Source organism: Mesocricetus auratus, unplaced genomic scaffold, assembly GCF_017639785.1.
Source record: "Mesocricetus auratus isolate SY011 unplaced genomic scaffold, BCM_Maur_2.0 Super-Scaffold_4256, whole genome shotgun sequence".
Lineage (NCBI taxonomy): Eukaryota > Metazoa > Chordata > Mammalia > Rodentia > Cricetidae > Mesocricetus > Mesocricetus auratus.
The window spans coordinates 113092746-113120076 of NW_024429182.1; the positions used below are offsets into that span (position 1 = coordinate 113092746).

Genomic DNA, 27331 nt, shown 5'->3' on the forward strand with positions numbered 1-27331 from the left:
TAACGATGTTCCAGAAGTGATTTCAGATGATACAAATAAAATCCTTCTGCTGCCCTTTTTTAGGAATAGAAATATAATGCGAGCCATAACTTTCCTGGTAGTCATGTTAAAAAGCAAAAAGAAATGAGAAATAAATTCAATAGTATTTTACACACACTCAGAACGCTATCCTTTCAGTCTGTAGTTAATATAAAAATTATTGAGAATTTTTTTTCTGTTCATAGGCGTCAAGCTTCCACTTTTACATTTCCAGCCCACTCCTTTAAGTATTTATTTTGATTATGTGTGTGAGTGCTTTGCTTACAAATATGTCTATGAACCAATAGTATGCAGACGCCTACGGAGGTCAGAAGATGCCAGATCCCCTGGACTGGAGTTACAGATGGTTGTGAACCACATAGTGGGTGCAGAGAACTGAACCCATGCCCTCTGGAAGAGTGACAGTGCTTTTAACTGCTGAACCTTTGCTCTAGCCTACTGACCCATCTCTTGAAATGTCAGCTCCCAGCAAAGTGACACAGAGACCTACCGAAACAATCAAGTTGCATTTAATAAGAAGAAAACTTTTTCACTGCTCTTGTTTTGAAATTTATTGATTGATGTTGTGATTCAGATCTGCATCTTGAGATTTAAATTAATTAAAGTAGCATCTTAAAACTGGTTCCTGGGTCACACTGCCTTCAAGTCCAGGACTCAGTGGGCACTCATGACCCATGGCTAATATATGAAAACAGTGCTATACAATGTTTGGAGTGTAACAACTTGAAATAATTGTAATCACCCTATGACCATTACTGCCATTACTTGGATGAGTGACTGATAATGAATGGATGAATGAATGAAGGCAAAGAGGCCAGAGGAAACTGTCAGATTAGGACATGTGGGCCATGTGGGCTAGAGGAGAAGGAAATATATGATGGCCATGTCTTCCTGATGGTCCTACAAGGCAGGCATTCTTATCTCCACAGAAAGCTTACATGATACTTTGTGTGTCTTTTGATGCATTGGACAGCCTTGTAAGATGGACAATGTTGGAATTTCTCTTTTTATCTTACATAACATAAATGTTATATGTGTGTATATATTATATAAATATATTTTGTTCATGCATAACATACATATAATACATACATACATATATAAACATACATACATACATAAATACATACATACATACATATGAACTAGAGGGAAAGAGAGCACGTTCCTTCCAAAGGCACATCATTGTACTTTGGTGTAATAGTGTCTCTTGGCCTTAGCTGCAGAGATGTCACTTTATGAATATAGGATGAGCCAGAAAAATGAACAGGGTGTGTATGGGGGGTATGTGTGAGTGATGTATGCATATACGTATATTATGTGTTTGTGTGCTTTTGCCTGAGTGTACACATGTAGAAGCTATAAGTTAATAATAGATGTTTTCCTCTACCACTGTCCACCCTATTTTTTGAGATAAGCTCCCTCCCTGAATCTGAAGTCATTGTTTGACAAGGTTAGATGTTCAGCAAGCTCCCAGAATTCACCTGCTTCTGACTACCTCCAGTGCTGGGGTTACAGATGCCATGCCAGCTTTGATATAGGTCCTGGGGAGCCATGCGAAGGTCCTTATGCTTTTATATCAGACATTTTACCCATGGAGCCATCTCCCTAGTCCCCAGAAGAGTATCTCAAATAGAGCTTGGCTCTTTGCTCCTTAGAGACTTAGTAGCTGGTAGTCTTCTTTTTCTTTTCTTTTCTTTGAGTAAGGTAGCATGCTCTCATCTGGGAGATACTGATACATAAACTACCCGGCCCACGGGCTGAGAGGCAGAGAGGCATCACACCCAGACAAACTCCCATAGGCAGTGAAGGGACAGTTGTATCTGCAGTAGAATTTGAGTACAACCCTTCCCCTAGGCCTGAGGCTACAGGCCCTAACATCTCAACTATTAGGGAGGTGGAGACAGGAGGTTACAAGTTCATTAGTTTCGAGACCAGCTTGGGCAGGCAACTTAGTGACACCTTTCTTGACTCAAAGAGCAAAAAGAGGCTTAGGAATATAGCTAGTGATGGAGTGCTTGCCTAACACCTGTAGAGTTTAATGCCCAGTATGGAAAGAAGGAAGGGGGCTGTAATGAAGGGAGAAATGAAGAAGGAAGGAAGGAAGGAATTAGGAAAGGAAGAAGGGAAGGAAGGGCCCCTCTTCCCCTTTCTCGTCCTTTCATTTTCCACAGTTCACCATGCAGCAGGCAGCCAACCCCTGGCAGTTCCACTGGTCATTCCTCAGCAGAGGTCATTTTTTTTGGAAATCACAGAAAGTGATTGCTGAGCGTAGTGCAGCCTACGCTGTGTTCACCAGCAGAGAGAGACGTCCCCTTATGTGGTCTTCCTTTTACTCCAGCTCTGTATACTGCAGTGGCTCTGAAAGTGCCCTCGGTGATGAGATGTTACCCAGACACTGACACAATCCCCTCTAACAGCCCCTTGTACGTTTTCCTTTTTGGGTTTTCAAAGATGTACATCCAGGCCTACAAAAGCAGCAACCTGCGCATGAAGATCATCAAGAACGACTTCCCTAGCCACCCCCTCTACCTGGAGGGGGCCCTCACCAGGAGCACCCACTACCAGCAGTATCAGCCTGTCATCACCCTGCAGAAGGGGTATACCATCCACTGGGACCAGACGGCCCCAGCTGAGCTTGCCATCTGGCTCATCAACTTCAACAAGTGAGTGAGAGCAGCCAGGACAGTGGCACTGGCTGAGCTCAGGCAGGGATAGTGATAACACCTCATGGCTAGTGAGGACCTCAGGCTGGTCCCTGTCACCCCTGCAGGATAAGCCCGAGTTGAGAATCCAAGGACTCAGGATGTATACTGGGCCCACCTTGGGCAGAATAGCTAATCTCTTGGTGGCTTGGGGGTAATATACCTTCCAAGTGAACAAAGAATATGTAGAGAGCTAATGAGTATATGATAACTGTCACCCAGCTCCTCCCATTGCCAAGTACTCAGTAAATGGAAAAAAAAACCCACAGGGCATTACTATAGTTATTTATGGAGAAGGGAACAAAGCTCTGTGGGGGCATCTTAATGACTTTTCTGTTGCTGTGGTAAGATATCCTAACAGAAGCAACTTAAGGAAGGAAGAGCTTCTTTTGGCTCAGGGTTTGAGGTTAGTCTGTTGTGGTGAGGGCATCAGGTTGACAGGAGCTTGAGGCAGCTGATCCCATTGCAGTCAGGGAGTAGAGGGAGATACACGCTTCTTTTTATTTAGTTCAGGACCTCAGCCAATGGAATGGTGTTATCTACAGTTAGGGTGACTCTCCCCACCTCAATTAACCTAATCAAGAAAATTCCTCACGGGTATGCTGAGAGGCTAGCCAAATCTAGATAATCCCTCCCAGCATCCCCTGAGGAGTTACAACCTTTCCTAGGTGGTTGAAGGACCCATCAGGTCTGTCAGTGTAAACCACAGCAGAGGGGAAGCAGTGGTTGAGGGCATCAGGTCATCTGTGTACATTGACATTCACGCATTTCCTACAATGTACTCCTGAGACACTGCAGAAAGGAGGATGAAGCTGCCCCCCATCATGCTCTATCATGCCCTATCATGCCCTATCATGCCCCCTCAGCTGCTTGTGCTCTTTAATCGTAGCCCAGTTGAAAGAATACCATTTTCCCAGCCAAAACCCAGGAAGAGCACCCCAGATCAGCCCTTGAATGCTCGTAGGTGACCCATCTTGATGGCCCTCCTCAGCCACTGGTGGTCACTGCCCATCCTTTTCTCCTTGAACATTTTGGAACTTAGTAGTTATTCTTTGACAATTTCCCACTTAGAATTCTTTGGCCACTCTTCCTGTGGTGTGCTCAAAGGCCCTGGGGCCTGGAAACCCTTAAACTAACCCCACCTTCCTTTCTAGGGGCGACTGGATCCGAGTGGGGCTCTGCTACCCAAGAGGCACCACCTTTTCCATCCTTTCAGATGTTCACAATCGCCTGCTAAAGCAAACCTCCAAGACCGGGACCTTTGTGAGGACCCTGCAGATGGACAAGGTGGAACAGAGCTATCCTGGCAGGAGCCACTACTACTGGGATGAGGATTCTGGGTAAGGAGGTTCCTCTGGTCTGCAGAAATGGGGCTCAGTGCACTGTGTATCCTGGGTCTTCCCATAAGTCTGAGAACTACAATGCAGTTGATACTAATGAGTACAGGATGCTTTCCTAGGCACTTTGACCCTGACACTAACTATCTTCTCAACCACTTAACACAACCAAACACTGGGACAGACATAAGCTCTCTATTAAATCTGCAAGTAAAGGGAGTAAGGAAAAACAACAAATAAATGTGGTTGGTATGTTACCCTAGCCCAAAGGGAACAAACACTATTCTAATTTGAAGGAGGGAAGAGAAGACACTGGAAGAACAAGAGGGACTTGGTCAAGGGCCATAGCACCAACCAACCACAGCTGGATCTGAACCTAGGACCCCCCAAGCCCCCCAACTTCTGCTGACCTTCACCGGGTCCTGGTCAACAGAGACACAACAGAAGCACAGTGTCTGCACAAAGACATTTGGGAACTCTTTGGTCCCTTCCCCTGGAAATAATCCAGGCCTGGGGAGACAGTTCAGCCAGCCAAGTACTTGCTGTGTAACATGAGAACCTGAGTTCAGCCCCCTAGAAACCATGTAATAAAGATAGGCACAGCAGCACACATTTGAAATCCCAGAAATGGAGAGGTGGAGACACGCAGATTCATTTAGTCTGCAAAGTCCAGGTAAAGTGCAAGTCCCTTTCTTAAGATTTAATATGGACAGCTCCTGAGAATGTCACTAAGAGCTGACCTCTGGTCTGCATAAACTCATGTGCCTGTATACACATGCAAGCGCACAGGCATGTGTGCACAAACACACACACACACACACACACACACACACACACACACACACACACACACAATCCAGAATAACAACTCAGGAAGTCCAGTATGCCCCAGAGTGATGAAGCTGGCCACAGAAGCCTTCTAGGGAGAAAGGTGAAAGGTAATTCAATGGGAATTTTTGCTTTTCTTATGAGGAGAAAACAGAGTAGTTTGTCTTTCTTTTAAAAGGAAAATCAACTTGCCATAATTAATGGTAAAATGAAAAGAGTCTGGCTAAGAGGAAGGAGTTCCAAGGTGGCAAGTGGGCCCTGGCTTGGTTTCAGCTGTGCTGTGAACTACTGGGTTTACAAGTTTCCACCAAGAGAGGTGTCACCACATAACGAAGTATGTGACAGAGAAGAAGTATGGCCATTGGCGGCTCTGCTCCAAGAGCATGGGGATCACTAAGACCAGGACTCTGGTTTTTTCACCACCCCAGGGCCGTGACATTGAGCTCACTGGAACACCCATGGCTTATAGATCAAGGCCAGAGTGTGATCTGTGCAGAAGGAGTGTGGGACAGGTGGTCTCTCATAGTCCCCTTGCTCTGATCTGGCAACAAGAGTATCTTAACACTGTTGAGTGTAGGAGCTAAGGGGCCAGGCCACCTTCTGCCCCTCAGTCCTTGGCACGGATTCCGATGGAGAAGGGAGACTTGGTTTGATGTGGCCATGGGCAACATTTCACAGGAGGAATCATCGCTGCAGCCTCCCCACCATGCAGAACACACAGATGACCCTGGCTCTGTGCTTGGCCTTGAGCTGGGGACTCCTGTGTCTGATGCTTTCCATTTCAGTCGGGGATCACTTGATGCCAGGCACAAAGATAGTTTTTGTTTACGTGTATGTTTGGTTTTTGTGTTTTTGAGACAGGTTCTCACTAGATAGCTCTGGCTGGCCTAGAATTTGCTGTGTAGACTAGGCTGACATCAAACTCAAAGAAATCCACCAGCCTTTGCCTTCCAAGTGCTGAGATTAAAAATGTATGCCACTACACCCAGCAAAATAAAGGTTCTTGCTTTGCAGTGACTTGAAACAGCTCAAATCCAAGACATGGCTCATTCCCTCTCATTCTCTTGCACACGAATGTGTGCATGTATGCCAAGCCTCTTGTGTCAGGGTCTTCTCTCAAGCTTCCTTCTTTTCTCGGTTCCCTGGGAGGGCCATGGCACAACACAGTCACAGCAGCCACCACTCACATGCCCTTAAAACTCAATTGCCAGCTAGTAAACAAGACCCACAACAGTCTTCATTCCAGCTCACAAGAAAGTACCTCCCTATTACTACTCCCAACAACCTATTAAGAGTCCAGTGTGAGTCCCTACTCTGGAGTAGAGTAGGCTGTGGCACACAGGCCCAAAGCCAAGTGGGCTCATTAAAAGTTGGCTCCCCAAAAGAAAAGTGTAGAGGCAGTCAGACCTTATCATTAGTTATTACAAACAAGACTTGATAGCATTTTTCTGAGATTAAAGAACAACAATAACAAATGCCAAGTTAGTTCTGTGGCGGCCTCATAATCTGCCTCCCTGGAACACGGGTCAGCTTCCTTCCCAATAGTTATTATTAGAATAAGTTATAGCTTGAAGACAAGTAGAGTTAGGACCTATGATGGGATGGGAAAATTCCCAGCTCTGTTACTCCCCAGTGGTGCAGTCACTTCTCTGAGACAATTTCCCCATCTGACAAGTCAGCGTGATAATGGAACACAGTGGGTAAAGTTGATGGTTAAATGAGGTGATGCACAAATTCACAATTGTATGACGTAGTTAGTCCTCAGAAAATGTTTGTCAGCAGTCTCAGCCCCTTCTTGAATATATTCATAAATGTATTTATTTTATTCCTCCAACTGCATATAACTCTCTGACAGGCACAGTTCCATGACTTAAGGCTCTCAGAATGTAACCTTGATGACCAGCAGATTTTTAAATGTGTTTGTTTATGTGTTTGCTTGAGACAAGGTCTTGCTAGGTAGTCTGCCTGGCCTGGACTCACTATATAGACCAGCCTGGCCTTAAATGTGAGATGACCCTCCCACCTCTGTTTCCCAAGTGCTGGGATGACAGGTGGGTGCTACCATCTCTGATTCGGGTGAGAAGGAGGTCCTAAGTGCCCCATAGGAACACCCAGATTCCTTCTGTACGTAGGTTGCTCTTCCTGAAACTAAAAGCCCAGAATGAGAGGGAGAAATTTGCCTTCTGCTCCATGAAGGGCTGTGAGAGAATCAAGATTAAAGCCCTGATCCCAAGGAATGCAGGCATCAGCGACTGCACAGCCGCTGCTTACCCCAGGTTCACCGAGAGGGCCGTGGTGGATGTGCCAATGCCCAAGAAGCTCGTTGGAGCTCAACTGGTAAGTGGCCATGGCAAGCTGGGCCCTTTGCCTCCAGGGGGCTCGGATCCAGCTGAGCTCCTCTCTGGATACCTACTCAGCACCATGACTGAGCTCTGGGTCAAGGCCCAGGGCACATGAGGAGAAAGACCACGCAGGCCCCACAGCGTCACTATGTTCTGTGTTTGTTTCTCAGAAGACAAAGGATCACTTCCTGGAAGTGAAGATGGAAAGTTCCAGGCAGCACTACTTCCACCTTCGGAATGACTTCGCTTATATTGAGGTAAGCACAGGTTCTGCGGGGCCAAGGCTGCTCACTGAGGTGGAATGGGTGTGTTATTTACTTCTGCCTCACTGTGAACACTGAACCTGATAACTTATGGGAGGAGGGATTTATTTTGGCTCATGGTTCCAGAGAGCTTTTGCCCACTGTAGTGAGGAAGGTATGACAGCCCAAGCCTGTTCACAGAGACCTGCTGTTATGGTTACTTTCAACTGCTGTGACAGAACACTCTGATCTAGGTAACTTATAAATGAAAGTGTTTAATTTGGGGCTTACCAGTTTCAGAGGACTAGGGTCCATGGCAATGGAAAAAAGATAGATGGTAGGAACATCTGAGAGCGTCCATCTTGATCCACAAGCAGGAGGCAGAGAGAGACACTGGGAATGATGGGAGTCTTTTGAAACCTCAAAGTCTATCCCTAGTGACACACCTCCTCTAACAAGACCACGCCTCCCTTCCCAATCAGTTCCACCAAATGGGGACCAAGCATTCACATATATGGACCTATGGGGGGCATTCTCATTTGAACCACCATACCTGCACATATGGCAGAGGCTGTTGACCTGGCGGAGGACCAGGAAACCAAGAGAAAGACAGAAACTAAGTCAGGAATAACTGTTAAAGACCAACTCGTAGTAATTGACTTTCTCCAGCTAGAGTCTACCTCCTGCAGGCTCCACATATTCCTAAAGCATCCTCACCAGGCGGGGAGCAAATGTTCGAACATGAGCCTATGAGGGCGTGTCAGGTTAAACCATAACAGGTGGTATTGGGATAAGTTGCCTAAGTTAAAGCAAAGGAAAGTTATTCTCGTTCCGTTTGGGAAGCAAGCAAACAAGCTTCCTCTAACTGCCAGTGGCTCTAAGGACCTTTGCATTAGATGCTTCACTGACATCTTTGTTCTACCTTCATGAGGGCCCCCTCCACTGTGCCTATCTCACGTCACCTTTCTTCCCAGGGGACCCCCATCACTGGATTTAGTGCCTGCCGCAAACATTCTGGATGTTCCTGCCCTAATACTGACCCATATGGATGTCATTAAGACATCTTCAGAAACACTATTGCTAGATAAAGTCAAACTCACAGGCTCCTAGTGGGCATATCTTCTGGGGGCTTCACTACTCAGACCCACAGACAGCACAGGGAAGTGATGAGAAGGGGTCTCATAAATTGAGCATCTGTGTAACCAAACTCTGTCCTTAGTGTCTACACAAGAACTGTACAGGAAGAACCTGGGGCCTCAGAGGCCCCAGGATCCCTCATGCATCCCTGTGTTGCTTTGGCTCTGCAGGTGGATGGGAGGAAGTACCACTGCTCAGAAGATGGCATCCAGGTAGTGGTGATTGATGGGAACCGAGGTCACGTGGTGAGCCACGGGAGCTTCAGAAATGCCATTCTGCAGGGTATACCTCGGCAGCTCTTCAACTACGTGGCAGCTATCCCTGACAAGTGAGTCTATGTCTCAGCTTCTGGTGACACAATAGATTCTTGGCTAGGGCCCTGTCCCTCATGCCCAACCCCTCATGATACTTGCCAGTTGGGATGATCTGTGCCTACAGATTGGGCCTACTGGATGGGGAGACCTTCATGCTAGCTCATGGCCGCTGTGGATATAGGTCAGGCTGAGGCATAGAAGACTGCTGCCTCACTCCTTGGAAGGCTGCCTGACCCTCTGCCCCCGTCTGAGATGATCTCATCCCCACCCACACCTCCAATAGGATCCAAATGCTGGTGGCTACTGAAGTTCTCCAGCTTGGATCTCTTTCCTAAACCCCAAACACTCCTATCCTATGGCTGCCTAGAGGTTGCCATCTAGATGTCTCTCATGGAACTAAATTCTCAACCCCTTGTCTCTTCCTTTTATCTTTGAATCCTCCAGATCACCCACTCCTTCTGGTTTTTTCTAAACCATCATCCTTCCAGACATTTACACCAGAATCTGAGCTTAATGATGAATGTCTTTCTTTCACCCCGTATTCTAACACATCTAACACAGTCCATTGTCCTCCTACCTGGTCCTCCCTGGTGTCCTTAAATGTTAGGATCCTCAGTAGCCTCCCTCACCTCGTTCCAAGTATAGCACATCTGCATCCTCCTCCCTGATGTCTTTTCCCATCCATCCACCTTTCTCCACTGGAGCACTGCTTGACCCAGAACTGGGACCCTTGACCAATGTCCCATCAAGGAATCAGACTTCTTGATGTTAGCTCCATAATGGACTTAACTTATGCTTGTTGAGTCCCTGAACTTTAATGTGGGTGTGGAAATCTCTCTGTAGCCACAAGCTGGTAGAAAAAGGCCTGTGCAATTCATGTGGCACCTGTGACACCTAGGCGCTTCGTAATATAGTTAAGGAGTGAAGACAAGCACCCTTCTGGACTTACTTTTAGGGCTCTGGGGGAACTGGCTCCATGCGAATCTGGAGACCAGGTTTTGCTCGGTCACATTTTGTATCTGTTCTTCCCACATTCAGAGCTCCTTTCCCATCATATTTGCATGTCTGTATGGAGAAGCGAATGGGTGTAGGTGTATATGGGTTGCCATTCTTTAAGCACTTGTTTGTTTATTTGTTTGTTTTTGAGAAACGGTCTCTCATTGGCCTAGAACTCTCCAAGTAGGTGAGGATGGCTGGCTAGCAAGCCACAGGAACCACTCCCCTAGCGCTGACATAGCAGACACAGGTGCCACCACACCTGGCTTTGTTTTACATGGGTTCTGGGGGGTCAAACTCAGGTCCTTGTGTCTGCAAGACAAGCACATTAGCATTAGGCTGAGTCAGCTCCCCGGCCCCATGCTTTAGTTTTCATGTGCAGATTCCTGCACGAGAATATGACATTCCACGTTGGGAAAAGTACATTTGTCATCTAGAGATCATCAGGTTTCAGCCGCAGGCCTTTTTCTTGAAATGAACCAGAGCGCAGAAGCTGGGAGTGAGAAGTAGCCCCAGACATGTCCTGTTTGGAGTGGGGTGTGGGGCTCCTTGCAGCCTTTGCACATTCCTCGGAGAGATGGAGCCAGGTCTCGCCTCAGTCAGTCTTTGATTGACGTGGATACACAGTCAGGAATGGGTACCTCCAGCCCCTCACAGCCTCCTGGGAAGCAGCAGTTGTGTGGGCCTGGAGGGCTTCCATTCTGTGACTCAGACCCAGCCTAGGCCTAATCCACCCACCCCCACCCCGGTCATCCCCAGGATCACCACTGGTCCTACCATTCCAGCAGCTCACATCACAGACACTGAGAATAGCTTCCTGAAGCCCCTCTGACCTTCCACCTGTGTGAGAGGACACTGAGAATAGCTTCCAGAAGGCCCCTCTGACCTTCCACCTGTGTGAGAGTCCCTGATGTAAAGCATACCAGGAGGCTGCATCTCCCTGTCCCACTTCTGTCAGCTGACCCAGATGCCACCGTGAGTGTGACCTTGCTTTGAGGTCACTGCCACAGACCTTCAGTGTTTATTCTGAGTCTGAACAATGGGGAAATTTCCCCCTGGAACAGAGCCTAGATCCATGGCAAGGATGTGTTCACAATGAATCCTTTCTCATTAATGGGCCTCACCTTTCTGATCCCTTGGGCCTCCCCATCCTAGCCTTCTTAAAGAGCCCAAGACCGTCTCCCAGCTGCCTTCCCATTTTCCCCCATTGCCCACTAGCTTTGCTTCTGCTCCCATTGGGACAAAATCGGGGGTGATAGCAAGTTCCAGGATCCCATGCAGTTTTTCCATGTCTGGACTGTGGTCTGTGGTTACAGAATTCCATTGAGTTGGGAATTGAAAGCCCCATGGAACTTCTACCCTGTTTCTGTTCTGAGGGCGGTGCTCACTCCCCATGTCTGGCCCAGCATGAGTCTGTCACTACAGAGGCTGTTTTCTTAGCACTGAGCACTAAATACAGCCCAAAGCAAGAAGAACAGACTGTCCAATCCCCACCTAGACTTTTGCAAGTTGGGTCCTTCTGGCTTCTGCTCTCTGTCCTCCAGAGAAACCCCTCTGGGAAGTCCTCACAGACAATGTGTAATTGATTGGTCAGTCTCCCATTGACAACATCTTGCCTGAAGAGAAAGTGTAGTGACACACAAAAGAGGCCATTCTAGAAATGCAAAGACTACACAGTGTCCTTCCCAGAATCCTCTCAAACTGGGCCACACTCCTCCTGCAGCTGAGAGGAGGCTGGCGTGCCATCCCCAGAAGCCACTAACACACACACACACCTGGCTCCACACTTACTGTGCAAACATTAGGACCTGCACTTGGGTTCCAACACCAGTGTAAAATGCTAGTAATGGCCATACCTGTGCCTGTAACATGTGGGAGACAGAGACAGGAAGACTGCTCAGGTTTGCAGGCTGCCAGCCTAGCAGAAGGTTCAGTGACTCTGTCTCAAGGGAAAAATGTGGAGAATGATAGAACATGACATCTGACATCCTCTCCTGTCCTCCACATGCATGCAGCATACAAAGATCCACACATAAAGACAGGAAGCAAAAAAGAGAAGCATGGGCACCACTGGGAACCTACCATGGGCATGGTCGTTGTCCTTACAAAATCAGTCAAGATCTTGTGGGGACTAAGCTTGTAGGTCAGAATGCCTGCTGTGAGTTGGCAACATGGTCCTTATGAACTCCCAAATAGAGCCACTGAAGCCGGTCTCCAAGGCTCCCTGCTGTCCGGCACTCATGAAATGAAGAAGTACATATTAGCTGGGCATGGTAATATATGCTACATACAATCCCAGCACTGGGGAAGCAGAGCCAGGTGGGTCTCTATGAGTACTGAAGCCAGCCTGATCTACATAGTAAGTTCCAGACAAGCCAGGGTCACATGGTGATACCCTGTCTTTAAAAAAATCAGAAAGAAGAAAAGGGGGGAGGGTGGGAGGAAGGGAAAGAAAGAAACAGAAATGCATAGCTATGCAAAAGAAATGAATTAGTATTGAGCTTTATGAGCAATTGTCTTAGGGTATTTATTGTTGTGAAGAGACACCATGACTACAGCAACTCTGACGCAGAAAACATTTCATTGGGGTGGCTTGTTTATAGTTTCAGGGGTTCAGCCCATTGTCACCATGTCAGGGAGCATGGCAGATGTGGTGCTAGAGGTATAGCCGAGAGTCCTACATCTTGCAGGCAAAAAGAAGTCGACTGCCACACTGGGTGGTATCCTGAGCATAGGAAATCTCAAAGCCCACCCCCACAGTGACACACTTCCTCCAATAAGGCCATACCCACTCCAACAAAACCACATCTTCTAATAGATTATGGGGACCAATTACATTCAAACTACCACATTAATGTATCTCGAGTAGAAATTCAGTGTCTTAAATAAAACTATTTTATGAAAGAGAGAGAGAGAGAGAGAGAGAGAGAGAGAGAGAGAGAGAGAGAGAGAGAGAGAGAGAGAGAGAGACCTGTGAAGTCACACTGTGGAGTCACACTGTGAGCTCCAGCACAGGGCCTGGTATAGCCTCCTGAGATAGCATGCTCCTCACGCATACTCTGTCCTGCTTGTGGACACACATGTAAAAGCAAGGAGCCCTATCTAGCCAGGCCCGGGCACTGCCATTCCAGGTTCTACCCGAGGTCCGCATCCCTCCCACGTACCCCTCACTGCAGTTTCCTCTCATTCCTGCCATCTGACCAGTTCCTTTTCCCTCAGTTCCATCATTCTTATGACATCGAAGGGCAGATACATCACCAGAGGCCAATGGACCAAAGTGCTGGAAAAGCTTGGGGCAGATAAAGGTCTCAAGTTGAAAGGTACGTCAGAGCAAGGTGTGAGCTGACCTCAGAACTAGGCAGGTGGGGTGGAGATACCATTATCCTACTTCATCCTCGACACTCTTTCCCACTAGGCTTGGGTCCAGCCCACAACCCTCAGTGTAGCCAGTGACCTCTTGGTCTGGTGCCACCTGCTTGCCATCCCTGCACTACACATTCCCTTGTGACAAGACCGGAAGAATACTTCTAAAGCTATTGCCCATCTCTCCACAAGTGGCCCTTTGTGCAGTAAAAGCATCATCAGAAACTGCCTTTGTCTGAGCATTCAGCCCAGCCAAGGGCCTACATCCTCCTCATAAGTCCAGCTGATGTCTGCTTTTGTAGCATCCATTACAGTTTGAAAATTTCTTATTTGTCTCCTAAGGCAGGAAAAGAAGAGAGAACTAAATCCCAGAGTCTCTCCATGCTTGTTTAAGGTCACACAGCTCTTCTGTGATGAAACCCAACCCAGACTTCCTGGATGTGCTGGATAAAGCTAGCCAGACATAGATATCCACATGATGCTCATTTGTCCTAGATTGTTCAGAGAGAGACCCCAGGGAGGTTTAAATGAGAGGAAGCAGACATGTGAATGGTGACTACCATGAGAGCTACCATTTGATGCCAGCCTTGAGCCTTACTGAACTTCTAATCGTTAGCTCATGCATTCACAAATAACTTGGGCAGCAGGCATGGTTCCATCCACAGAAGAGGAAGAATTCAAACAGTTACATAGTAAGATGCTGCTTGGATATGGACCCTTGCTTTCCTGAGCCAGGCTAACTAACTGTGTCCTGATTATAATGAACATCAAAACCAGCAGCCCATCATGCAGATATTTATCCCATGCAGCAGCCAGAGAAAAATCTGGAAAGATACAAGCCTGTCACGGCAGCCAATAGGGAGAGATAACTGAGGTCCTTTCCTTGCATCCCAGGGCTATTTCCAGATTTCTCTCTATTAAGATGCTACTGCCAAAGGCTCAGATACGCAATGACCAGTGTCAGGTGGCACTTGTCCAGAGGTGATGGATATGCACTGCCTTCCAGCCTCAGCCACTCGTAGTGTAGACATGGACCTCCAAGTCACCAAAGTGCAGGGCAGAGACCACACAGCATAGAAGCCTAAGATCTGGGGTTCTACTCAGTCCCACACCATGTGTCATTCATGTCCTGGGAAGATCCTTCCCTCCTAGAGCCACAAAGTGACAGAGCTGACGATGAGATCTTGAAGACAAATGCCACCATTTCACAGGTGGGGTCGTAGGCTACAGAGACTTTCTGGTGGCCGTAGGTCAGCTGGAAGGCAGGAAGGACTCTGACTAACACTCTCCCCTCCCAGTCCACCCTGTCTCCTGCTGTGCATAGCTTTCTTGTAACACACAGTCTCTACCCTACGGAGACTGAAGTGATACCTAAAAGCCCCATACAAAAAGCTGTCCAATCCCAGCACCAACTGGGCTTAGAGCTTACCTAAGAGGGACACAGCCCACAGGAGTTGGGAAGGGATTGCCCTATCGGGCAGAGGATGCTAAAACGGGGTGCTAGGGCATGGCACACAGTGCTTCTTTACTGACTTCATTTTCATCCACTCCATTCCTCACTTTACAGAAAAAATGGCATTCGTCGGCTTCAAAGGCAGCTTTCGACCCACCTGGGTGACTCTGGAGACTGAAGAACACAAGGCCAAAATCTTCCAGGTGGTTCCCATCCCTGTGGTGAGAAAAAAGAAGTTATAAGGACAGTTGCCACTTGTTACCGCCCCAGGCTGGACTCCTACAGCAGCCAGGGACAGGATGGCTGGGTCCCCTGGTTTCCAGCCCCACTGGGCTAAGGGACAGATATCAAAGACCTTGGTGCTGCCACCTGCCCCTACTCCAGTCTACCTGCAGCTACCTGGGCAGTGCTGGCTGATGCTACAATCTCCTCTTGGGTGCTTCTCTCCTGTCTGTGCCTCATCGGTAGAGGCATGGGGACCATACAAAGAGACCGGGGTTGGGCTGGCAGCAGATGGCTATTTGGGCAGGAATCTGAACCCAGATAGGAGGTTGTCCAGATGATGGGACCACTCACTGATTTCCACAGTCACTTGCAGACACGTTAAGTGGCAAATGGAGGGAAGGCCATCTTTACTCCTGTGAGTGAGGGTAGGGCTTCTTGGGATTAGGAGCTGGACTACAGACAGAGCTGGCCAGGGTGGCGGACTGTGCTGGGGAGGAGATGGAGTCCTCTGTCTGGAGGGCTCCCTTTTCAAGAGAATTCAGCTGGCACATTGCAGTGGGGACTAGGTGGCTCCTGGAGGCCCTTCCTGGGATTGAAGAACTCTGTAGTGTTTTGCTCTGTGCTTGGAGTTCAGCGGTAGAGATAATCATTGTAGCTGGCATCTCTACTATGAATGCCCTTGATACAGGGGATGGAGAGGAGAGAGCTCACACTTGGAGGCCTTGCATTAGCAGATGACAGGGAAGCCAGGTCTCCATACACTCGGATACCAGGCTGCGAGTCCAGACAGAAGTGACACGGTTGACCAGTGGTAGCTCAAAGGAGTGGAAGTCCACACCACCCAGGAACATGAGGGAAGGCTTCTTCTGGGATGCTGTGGTGCTGGCAGGAGTGAAGGACAGAGATGGTAGCGAGGCATGAGGCAGCCTCAGGTCACCTTTGGCCTCCACAGCTGACCCACTTGTGATGGAGAAGCAAGGTCAGCAGAGAAGAAAAAGGGCTGAGCTACAATGTACAGAACCTCGTGCAGGTTGCTCTCCAGCCAGTCCCCTCTGACTCTGAGAGAGGGTGGAGTGAAGTTCACACACCTGAGGCTCAATGACGGGCCTCTGGTGCACTTCAGCCAAGAGCTGAGCAGAAGAAGACTCCAGAATATCTGAGCATGCTCACACCACAGTGATCCCGTGGTGTTGGAGATGGAGAGAACCTTGGGGAATCCTCAAGGACCACCTAGTCTAGAGTTTTCAGCTACGTCTGAGGAGAATGAGACCCGAGATGGGAAAGAAGAACATGGCCAGGTCCGTGAACCCCAATCTCAGCACGCATTGCCACATCACACTGCCCCAACAGCTAGCCCAGGGTGTCCAGTGTATCTGAAGTAGCTGCTGGAAGGGGGCTATCCCATGCAAGGGGAGACGAGGGCCGGAACAGAGTGATCTTTCGCAAAGGGCTTTTTCATCTTGTTCCTTAGTGCACACTGCCCACTCTCCTCTAGGCAGCAACCCTGCCTCCTTTATTTTCCTCATCCTGCCTGCCACACTTGGGCATGGGCTATCATGACTGTGGAACCCTCTTGGTGCTACCTTATTCCACAGTGGTGCTAGAATGCCCAATAGATAGTGTCAGGATATGCCAATGTGCTTCTGGTGAGCCAAAATGGCTTTTTATGAGGATCTGAGCATGGTTGACTCTAGCCCAGGGTCTCTCAAAGAGTGTGCACCCTGTATGAGCAAATAGCTCAGATGCCCAGAGGAATGGAAACTATCCATGTTCCACACTCTCCTGAGGTATCAGGGGTTCCCTGGGGTTTGTGAGTGCCATGGGTCCCTCTCCTTCCCAACCATAAACTCTTTCAAAGACTTTCTTAGTCAGTCCACTCTGCCCAGTGGTGCCAAGGAGACATAGTCCCAGAGTCCACTCTCCAGGCTGAGCCAACTTCCAGGGCCTCTTCCCCACTGAATGGGTCTTCCAGCTATTGGGAGGTGGCTGTAGGACCCAACCTCTTAAGACAGGGTTATTCAGTGGCCAACATCAGAGAAAAGACCTCTTCTGGGTAGATGAGTGGGAGGGGAGGAGGGGATAAAAGTGACCTCATATTTTTCTTGTCTAAGTTTCATTGAATTATCAATGCAAGGGTCTCACATTGTGACCAGCTTAAGATGCAATGATCACTTTCAGGTGGCCGTGAATGTTGAATGTCTCTGACTTAGCTCATTTCAGCAAATACCTACGGAAAAGTTCTCCAGGTTGTACATATGCTGAACGGTACAGGGTTCTATACAGAAAGCTTTCTTTCCTAAACCATCCACCAAGAGTCCATGTCCAGGCATTTTCTTGGTAGCACAAATGTCTTTCTTGCTTAGAAAGTTGCTCTTGTCCTTTCTGTTGGTCAGCATTGCCATTGAGTCAGGGGCCTTTGGTTGAAAGGCTCCCTAAGGGCTCCTCTTCTCCCTATTGGCTAAATAGCTGGTCCTTTCTTGGGAATTGGATGCAAGGCATGTTGTGTATGTAAATGTTTCTTGTAGGTGTCACCATGAACAAAGGTATATTTTCTATTTATTTATTATATATGCACTTCAAGAAGTCACTGTCAGAGGAGTCAAGAGTCCTCTTAAGTATTCTGTTAGAGGATGTCCTTTGGAGCCCTGGGAAGGGGTGTGCCCAGAGCCAAGGACACCAGCTCTGGTTTGGAAAAATCCTGCTGTACCATATTAAACATACAAAGGATGTCATTGTCTTGTCTGCTTGGTTCATTTTCTGGGACACTGAGTCTCGCATTACACCAATTGTCTACAGAAAATAAGATGGAAATCAGCCAAGTCTGCCCCCACTTACTTCGTGGTCTTGTTGCCAAGAGCTACTTACATATCAGTATCCCACCTTGCACCCATCCCACAGCAGTGCTGAGAAGAGCAGACAGAAGATGGTAGAGAAGATGCCATGTGTGTCACCAGGCAAGACAGCACACACCTCATCCCCATATCCCTGAACCACCAGGAAGCTCTCAATCCTCCCTCTCCTACTTGGGAATCTGGGGAAGTCATCAGAATGGGGGTCAGAAGACCAACTTTCCTTCCCTCCAGTTCTAACCAGAGAACAAACTCCATGTCTGAGAGGAACACAGAGTAGGGAAACAAGTCCAACCTAAACTCAAGACAAGGGACAGGAATAGGGGCAACGGGCTCTGGAGAGGAGTGAGGAGGCACACTGTCTGACCATCTGTAGATATTGACATTTAATTAATTTTAGAACATTTTAAAATATAGGTCCTTATCTACTGGCCACACTGCGATGTTCCATAACCATAGGAATCTAGTGACCACCTATATATACACGGAGACACAGGCATAGACATAGACACACAAATAATCAAAACTGAAGTAACAGTAGGGGAACTGGAGAGATGGTTCAGTGGTTAAGAGCACACGCTGCCCTTCCAAAGAGCCAGAGTTTAGATTCCAATACCCATATTGGGTGACTCACAACCACTGGCAACTCCAGCTCTGCAGGGGAGTAGGAGTGGGTGTCCGACACCTTTTTTTTTTTTTTTTTTTTTGGTCTCTGAAGGTCTGCACACCTGTAGCACACTGTGCTGGCTAGTTTTGTGTCAACTTGATACAAGCTAGAGTCACCAGAGATAAGGGAGCCTAAGCTGAGAAAATGCCTCCACAAGATCAGGCTGTAGGCAAGTCTGTAGAGCATTTTCTTAGCTAGTAGTTGATGTGGAAGGGTTCAAACCACTGTGGATGAGGCCACCCCTGAGCTGGTGTTCCTGGATTCTATTTAAAAAAAGGCAGCCTGAGAGAGCCTTGGGGAGCAAGCCAGTAAGCAGCACTCTTCTGTGGTCTCTGCATCAGCTCCCGCCTTCAGGTTCCTGCCCTGATTGAGTTTCTACCCTCATTTTATTTTTTTGATGATGAGCTGTTATATGGGAGTGTGAGTGAAATAAACATTTTCCTCTCCAAGTTGCTTTTGGTCATGGTGTTTCGTCACAGCAATGGTAACCCTGACTAAGACACGCAGATACACACATATAGAACAAAATAAATCTATTTTGCCATGTAATTATATATGAGGGGTGTGGAATGTGCACGTGAGTACTCAGGGACGCAAGGAGGTTTCAGATTCCTCTGGACCTGGAGTTGCAGGCTGCTGTGAGCCACTTGATATGGGTGCTGTGAGCTGAATTTGGGTCCTCTGCAAGCACAGCACCTGCTTTTAACCACTGAGCCATCTCTCCAGCCCCACATGCTGCATCTTAAATGAACCCCAGCAGAGTTGCTTGCATGGTCGAGTGTGACAAGCATGGCTTTGAGAGTCACCTGGAGCCTAGGAAACAGGCTGGCCAGGAGTGTGCTAATGGGCTGCTCAGCCCTTATGACACCACGGCTGAAGAATCAGCAGCTGTCCAGTTGCTACTCCACTGCAACCCTCTCCCCTGTTGTCTCCCAGATCCCCAACTCACTAACCTCATAAAGAAAAGGGACCAACCAGCCTACAGAAAAACTGGCATTAGGCACCGCCCAGAACAAGAGCAAAAGAAAATAGGTGTGGCATCCAAGCGCTTGAGAGGGACAGGTAGCACTTGGATGCGCTCTTCTTGAAAGGATGCCATTGAGGTGTTCTCCAGATTAGATGTCACAGTTCTAAGGGTTGCAGAATGAGAAAGAGGTGTCAGGAGAAGAGCACTATCTGACATGACAGAGACATGGAAAAAGTTTTGCAGGTATCAGCCCAGTCTGAAGGCAAGGCCAGGGTAACCAAGGGAGCTGCTGAGAGGCTTCAGAAAGGAAGGCTGGGTTTCTGTACTAGACTCTCACTGAGCACAGGCAGGGAGGGAGCAGGTAGGAGAAGCTGTGCAGATTCTCCTTCCTCCCCATGGGAGGAAAGAAAGTGCGGGATGTTGTCCTAGACATTGATAGGTCTGTAATTGCAGGTTTAAGAATGCAAACAAAAACTAATGATGATAATTAGTCCTACTCAAAATAAGATGTCTCCTTCCTAAACCACTGCAGAAGATAAAAGCAAACAAAATACAGTCTTCTCGGAAAGGGAACAGAAGAACCACCATGAGAAAATACAGATGACCTCATGGCATGTGGGCAGTTGGCAGAAGGAATCCAACCCCAGCAGCAACCCAAACAGCACAAAAACAAGCTGCCCCATAAACAAAGACCTTGCAAGTCAACTGAGAAGAAGAATTAAATCATTTGCTGGCTACTGGATTGTTACTGTGAACACTGATTATCATGTCAGCTTTCAGAGACCACTTTCATCTACCTGTGATAAACAAAACTGCTGAATCTTCTGTGATTGGAAGAAACGCTGTTCCTCCTCCTTACTGCACATACACACACACACACACACACACACACACACACGCATGCACACACATACACATGCACATGCACACACATGCACACAGCACATGCCACAGTTACATGCATACACACACATACACGTATGTTCACATACTTGCAGTACATACATGTACACATATACACATACACATGCACATAAATAAGTCCATGAGCTTACCTTTACCTTACATGCTGTTCCAAAAGAATTGGCCTGGGAGATAATGGACATGCAAAGAGAAAACTAGCAATTCATCAAACCTGCCTGCTGCCTTGGGTGGGGGCTCCAGAAGGTGACTCCACTAGGGGTGACCAAAGTAGTCAGAGATGAGAGCTCCCCTTAGAGCCTGGAATGACAAGGGTCAGCCTCCAGTGAACGCACTTATGCCTTTTGGTTGTCAGGACGAGTCAGAAATCCTATAGGCCCTGCAACCAGGCAGAGGTTAGTCTGGCTACAATATGCACAAAGCTAAAGGAGTCAGTCCCAGGTGACACAAGGCCCAAGAAAGGGTTCCTGTCTGAAAGCAGCTGGGGTTCCTCCAGAGATAGGAGTTGCAGCGGGGAGGGATTCCACCCGTGTTCAACTGAGACTACCGTAAGTGGGTCCTCACATTAATCTAGAACCCCATGCCAAAGAGCCAACACAGGACCCTTGCCACAACACAGGCCACTTGGAAGCACTTTACAGCATACATTATTGAAGATTTCCTAAGCACCTTCCTCCATTCTTCCATTTGGGCCCAGCCCATCAACAATGGAACAGGATAGGAGAGCAGAGGAGGAAAGCAGCGGAGAAGAAAAGAGGAGTCAGTATTGCACCCTCTTCTGTGGGTGATCAGGAAAAGGGGCCAAGGAAGCAGAAAGCAGGAGAAATGGATGGGCTGAAGGAGAATCACGGTTGTACCACTTCTCTGTTTCCACAGAGCAGATCCTTCCACAAGCTGCAATGGCTCGATAGCCATGTTGCAAAATCCCCATTTAACAACTGTTCACAAGCTGGTACTAGCAGGCCAGTCACCCGGAAGGCTGAGTTAACAGAGATGCATTTGAACACAGCTTGAGAAAAAAAATGGGAATGTCTGCCTGTGCCTATAAGATCAGCCCATGCAGCCAAGCAATCACACAAACCACAGGGGACCACACAAGTTCACACTCCAAGAAAGAACTAAGTCTCTCAGATGGGATTCTGCCTATGTGTGTGTTAGCTTGCTTTAGGTTTCAGGTTCTTTTGTTTTGTTTTGTTTTTTGTTTTGTTGTTGTTGTTGTTGTTTTTGTTTTTTAGAGACCTTCTCCTATAGCCTAGGCTGGTCTTAAACTTACTATGGAGCTAAGGATAACCTTGAACTCCCTGATCTTTCTGCCTTGCCTTCCAAGTGCTGACATTATAGCCATGCACCACTATGCCAAGCTCTGTGTGTGTTTCTACATAGGTTGGTTTTCCTTTATCTTCTAGATTGAAAACACTCTGTATCTGGTTGTATGTGATAACTTTTGGGATACTGTTGGTTGTCAGCCTAACTACATCTGGAATTAAGGAAAACCCAAGCAGCTGGACACATTCATGAAAGGGTTTTTCTTGGTTGGATCATTTGAGGTGGAAGACATAATCTAATCTGGATTGTTTGAGGTCAGAAGAGTCATCTAAATCTGGACCACACCTTCTGGTGGGTAGCCCACTTAACAGGACAGGGAAGGAGAAAGTTTGGGCTTTCGGCCATTTGCCATCACTCATTCCTTCACTGGTGCTGGAACCTACTTCTTCAGGATTCCAATGCAGACTGAAAACTGGCAGCTCTCCAGGACTTCTCTGGCACTCCAGCACCAGATTGGGATCACTGAGGCATCCAGTCTTGAGGTCTGGACAACATATCATTCCATCAGTTCTATCCATTAGACACCCCAACTAATACAGATGGGGACTGTCTTCCTAAGCACAATGGTACATATCATCAAGACTGGCTGAGACATAGCAAAAGAGATGACTCAGTGGTTAAGAACATTTGTTGCTCTTCCTCCAAAGAACTGAATTTGCATCCCAGCACCCATGTCAGGCAGTTTAGAACTATTCAGCTCCAGGATGTACATACTCACATGCTGACACATATCTATGCATAAATAAATATAATAAAAATAAAACTTTTACAAAAGGCTAGTTGATATAACTATGTCAAATTATTAAAACCAAATAATACCAAAAGAAAATGCACTGAGCAAATGATTTAAAGTGTGTATCCTAAGTAGAAGATGAATGTCATTGAATGCCTGTTCATCTGACTGTCACCACACTCCTATTCCACTATTTATTCAGCTCTTTAGTGTATTATGAAACACCTTAGGCAAGATAGCTCACGAGTACCATTCAAAGACATGGGATAAGCCATGGCATGGGCTCTCAGAGAAATTGGTGTGCACCTGGGTCTACTTAGCCTCTCTCCTCAAAAAGCAACCAGTCATAAACTATGGGGATTCTACCCTAATAACTTAATCTAGTTTCTTCCACAGAGTCCACCTGTATACACCATTTTCCTCCTCTGCCTGTTTCCTGAGACAGGGTCTCACTATATTGCCCAGGTTGATCTCAAACTTGTGAGCTCAAGTACTCCCACCTTCCAACTCAACTTCCCATGTAGCTAGGCCAACTAGATACTTCTGATACTTTGCATGTACAGACATTTCCTACAAAGCAGTAAGATAAAAGAAGAAACCACCAAAAGCATTTGAGGAAGTAGCCAGTTTACATAAGGGTAAATTAAATGTCAAAATTCCGTGTCTGTCTGTGTCTTCTGCAATTACAAGATGCTATTTGAAACAACAATGAGATGCATCCATTGAACTATTAAACAAGCAAGTTGTAAAAAGAACTAGAAAATAAATACTTTAAAGAAATAAAAAGAACTAGACACTCCTGGACAGTGATCTTAGAAGAATCACTTGGAGCGGCTTTGCTACAGAGCAATTAAGCATTGTATAAAAACAATTTCAAAAAGCATGCAGATTTTGGCTTCAAAATTTTGGCTCCAAGATTTTTTCCCTAAGAACATGCTTCATTGATGCAAAGTATTGACAAAAAGGACACACCCTGCAGTGTTTTATGTGGTCGTGAACATCTTGAAATGGTCCAAACAGTGATTGAAGACTGGGTAATTCAGCATCCCTCCCAACTAGAGTCAAGTGACTATTGAAATGCTGGTGACTATTAAAGTTAATATCAGAACACACATCACACCCTCCATTCTTTTTTATCTATTCATTTAGAGTATTTTCATGACAAGTCTTTGAAAAGTAGATACAACCAATTTAGAATACATTTAGCATAACAAACCAATATCCTAGAAAATAGCTTTTTTCTTTGACCTGTTAATTACTTACCTGGGAATTTAGCCCAAGGTGACCAAGCTTGGGTATAAGGATGTACATTGCAGCATTTTTCTAATCATTCGACAGGTTTAAAGAACCTACATCTTCAACTACACAGGTTGACTAATAAATTATGGTCTCATGGTAATGTCTCATTGATATTTACAAAGGTTTACAACAACACACTACTCATTGCAGTCAGTTGTAGGCCTGTAAGGTCTGGAAGTTATGGAATATTCCAGACTGAAAGACCTCTCAGTTCTGCTGGTCCAGCATTCCCTACATTAGGGATGTTCACTGTGTGTGCACATACACACACCCTTCCAATGCACATTTACAGACACTCATACCCATTCACACACCCACACTCGTGCCCACTCACATACTGTGCTAGTTACTACTGTGCTGTGATAAAATACTCTTACAAAAGCAACTCAAGGAAGAAAGGGCTGGTTTTTGGATTAAGGTTCTAGAAAAATAGACTCCATAAAGACGGGAAAGACATGGCAGCCAAGAGCAAGAAGCAAATAGATCATATCTCATGAATGAGAGAGGGAGGACAGAAAATATAGCAAGCTTTCTTGTTGGTCTCTCTTTGGATCATCAGAGACATTATTAATTATGAAGGCTTGGCCTTTAGTTTAGGCTTGTTTCCAACTAGTTCTTATAACTTAATTTAACCCATTTCTATTATCCACACCCTGCCATGTGTCTCAGTTACCTCTCCTTAACAAGGCACATCCAACTTGCTCTGAGTCTTATGGCCAACTTCTCATGCCATGCCTAGATTCTCCTCTGCTTCCTTTCTCTCCCTGGAAGTCCCACCTATCCTCTTCTGCTTACCTATTGGCCATTTAGCTCTTTATTAAACCAATCAGAGGGTGCCTTATCAAATACATGTCTTCACAACAAGGAAATAGTGTAAGATTCTCAAAGCCCTCCCCCAGTGACATGGTTCCTCCAGCAAGCTTTTACCTCCTAAATATTGCATATTGTTGGCAAAACATCACTACCAACTGGTGAACAAGCAAATGTTCAAATACATGAGCCCATGGGAGCCATTTCTCATTCAAACTAACAAACACATCTGTACTCACATGTATACTCATAAGTACCCACTCTTATATACCCTCACATACATTCACACACCCATTTACCCTCAGACATTTTCTCAAACACACACACACACACACACACACACACACACACACACACACACACACACACACAGAGTCAGCTCTCCCAGCTCTACCTAAGGCTGAGGTCCCATCTGTCTTGCAGCTTGGTGCTCATACCTGCCTCTTTCTTTACTCGGTAGTGACTGCTCTGGGGAATTTCCTACCCACACATCCCTGGGACAGTCTCTCATGAGCTGGCATGTAGGCTGGGCTGTACTTGGCCTCCCTGGGACAACGCCTCTCCTGTGAGCTTCCCAGCCCTGTCCTCAGCTGCCACTGTGCACGCTGGTGGACTGATTTGATCCAGGCCTCTTCTTACATCCCACTGGCTCTGCCCCAGAGCTTTGCTCCTCCTCCCCCTTGGCTGTGCATCTCAAAACCCTAAAGAAACAGGCTCAGATTGGCAAACTGCCGGAGAGGTGGCTCAGTAGTTAAGATCCCGGACTGCTTTTCCAGAGGACCCAAGTTCTATTCCTAGTGCCCACAAGTATGTAACTCTGGTTACAAGTGACCCAATGCTGCCCGATCTCTATGGCCACCAGGAAGGCAAAGCATTCATATACGTAAAATAAAAACAGAAGTCTTTTGTTTTAAGTGGCAAACTCCTCCACGGCTGTACCCTTGGCTAACTTCAGCTGAGGCCCAGAAAGGTGACACATTCTGACCAAGAAAGCATTTGGATATATGCTGTCAAGAAGAGCTCAAAGACAGAAATGTCCATCCCTACCCTGCAAGGGTTCAAACATGGGAACATGGGTTTCAGGGAATTCACAATGAAGGTCTGTCCTAGAGGAGTCAGGGAACTCCTTGCGTTTGGGATGAGGGGCTCCTTTGTGCCATTTCTTCTAAGATATAAATCTCAAGCCCAGAGGGCCCACTGCTCATAGAAGAGGTTAATCTGTAGAGCTTCTGTGATGACAGCCACAGTCACCGGCTTGGGGCCTAAGTGAGGAGAGCATCAAAGAGGCCTCAGTGTGTCCGACCTGGCTGGAGTCTCTCTGCCATGAGAAGCATACAGGCTGGCAGGAGCAGACTTAAGCAGACCACATGCCCTGGCATTCCCAGCATTCCACCTAGGACAGCCCTTTAGGCCCAAAGCCAGGCCCCTAAACCACTGACTCTAGAATGTCACCTGGGGACCTCGGGAGACTCTTGGAGAGAGGAAAAAAAGACAAAAGCATCCTAGGTGTGGTGCTGAGCATCTAGCAGGGATCCGGCAAGCAGGATGCTGCGGTCCACAGTGTTCAGAAAGTCCAGATTTATGTGAACTCCGCAAACTCTCGGGAGACTCTGTCAGTGACCCGGTTGCCAGCTCAGCTCTCCCCAGATTGGAGCCCAGTGGAAAGGACTCTTTAGACTCTGGCTTTATAGCACAGGGTGGGACCTCTTAAAATCTTTGTGCCAGTAGGTATCACAGTCAGCCTGCAGCCTCCTGCTAGTCATGGATGACTCTGGGACTCTGCCTTAATCCGGTTCCTCAAGCAAGGCCATCTCACCTGGGAGTGGAGGTCATTGCCACAATTTAGTCAAGTACCACAGTGGTGGGAACAGCAAACTTTCCTGCCTGGAAGGAAGTTGTGCTAACACTGTGGCCCATGCAGTTTTCTATCCCAGCCATCTAGTTGGCCCTTTGTCTTAGTTAGGGTTCCTACTGCTGCAATGAAACACCATGACCAAAAAAGCAAGTTGCGGAGGAAAGAGTTTATTCGGGCTACACTTCCACATTGGAGTCCACTATTGAAGGAAGTCAGGACAGGAATTCAAACAGGGCAAGAATATGGAGGCAGGAGCTGATGCATTGGCCATGGAGGGGTGCTACATACTGGCTTGTTCTCCATGGCTTGCTCAGACTGTCTTCTTGTAGAACCCAGGACCATCAGCCCAGGGATGGCACCACCCACAATGGGCTGGGCCCTTTCCTGTCAATCACTAATGAAGACAATGCCTTACAGCAGCATCTTATGGAGAGATTTTCTCAATTGAGGTTCCTTCCTCTCAGCTGACTCTAGCTTGTGTGGAGTTGACATAAAATGAGCCTCCAAAGGAGAATACTGCAGAGGGGATGCTGTGACTGGGAGATTTAAACTTAATTTAACCCCTGTAAGCCTCTGTATGTGCACCTATCATAAAAAACAAACGAACAAGCAAAAAAAAATAAAACCATGGAAAGCTGTCTTAGTCAGTGTTCTATTGCTGTAAAGAGACATCATGACCAAGGTAACTCTCATGAAGGAAAGCATTTAATTAGGGGTTGGCTTACAGTTTCAGAGGTTGAGTCCATTGTCATCATGACAGGAAGCATACAGCACACAGGCAGACAGGGTAGAGAGGTAGCTGAGAATTCCACATCTGGATCTGCAGGCAGCAGCAAGAAAAAGAGTGACAGGCTTGGGCTTCTGAAACCCAAAGCCCCGCCCCCCAGTGACACATTTCCTCCAACAAGGCCACACGTTCTAAT

The 27331-nt window shown here is 47.1% G+C and overlaps 1 protein-coding gene across 3 annotated transcripts in view; it reads left to right on the forward strand.

Annotated features, from left to right (window-relative positions):
- LOC101840294 (cell migration inducing hyaluronidase 1) overlaps window positions 1-17713 on the forward strand; it is a 150339-nt gene extending 132626 nt beyond the window's left edge. The window contains exons 23-29 of one of the 3 annotated variants that reach the window (XM_040729074.1): window positions 2494-2705; window positions 3899-4084; window positions 7042-7246; window positions 7425-7508; window positions 8801-8958; window positions 13160-13260; window positions 14871-17713. In XM_040729074.1, the coding sequence (XP_040585008.1) occupies window positions 2494-2705; window positions 3899-4084; window positions 7042-7246; window positions 7425-7508; window positions 8801-8958; window positions 13160-13260; window positions 14871-14998 (1074 nt within the window). In that variant the 3' untranslated portion in view covers window positions 14999-17713. Of the gene's footprint in view, window positions 1-2493; window positions 2706-3898; window positions 4085-7041; window positions 7247-7421; window positions 7509-8800; window positions 8959-13159; window positions 13261-14870 lie in introns of all 3 variants that reach the window. The other 2 variants (XM_005077854.4, XM_040729076.1) reach the window with 2 other exon arrangements.
- The last annotated feature ends 9618 nt before the right edge of the window (window positions 17714-27331 follow it).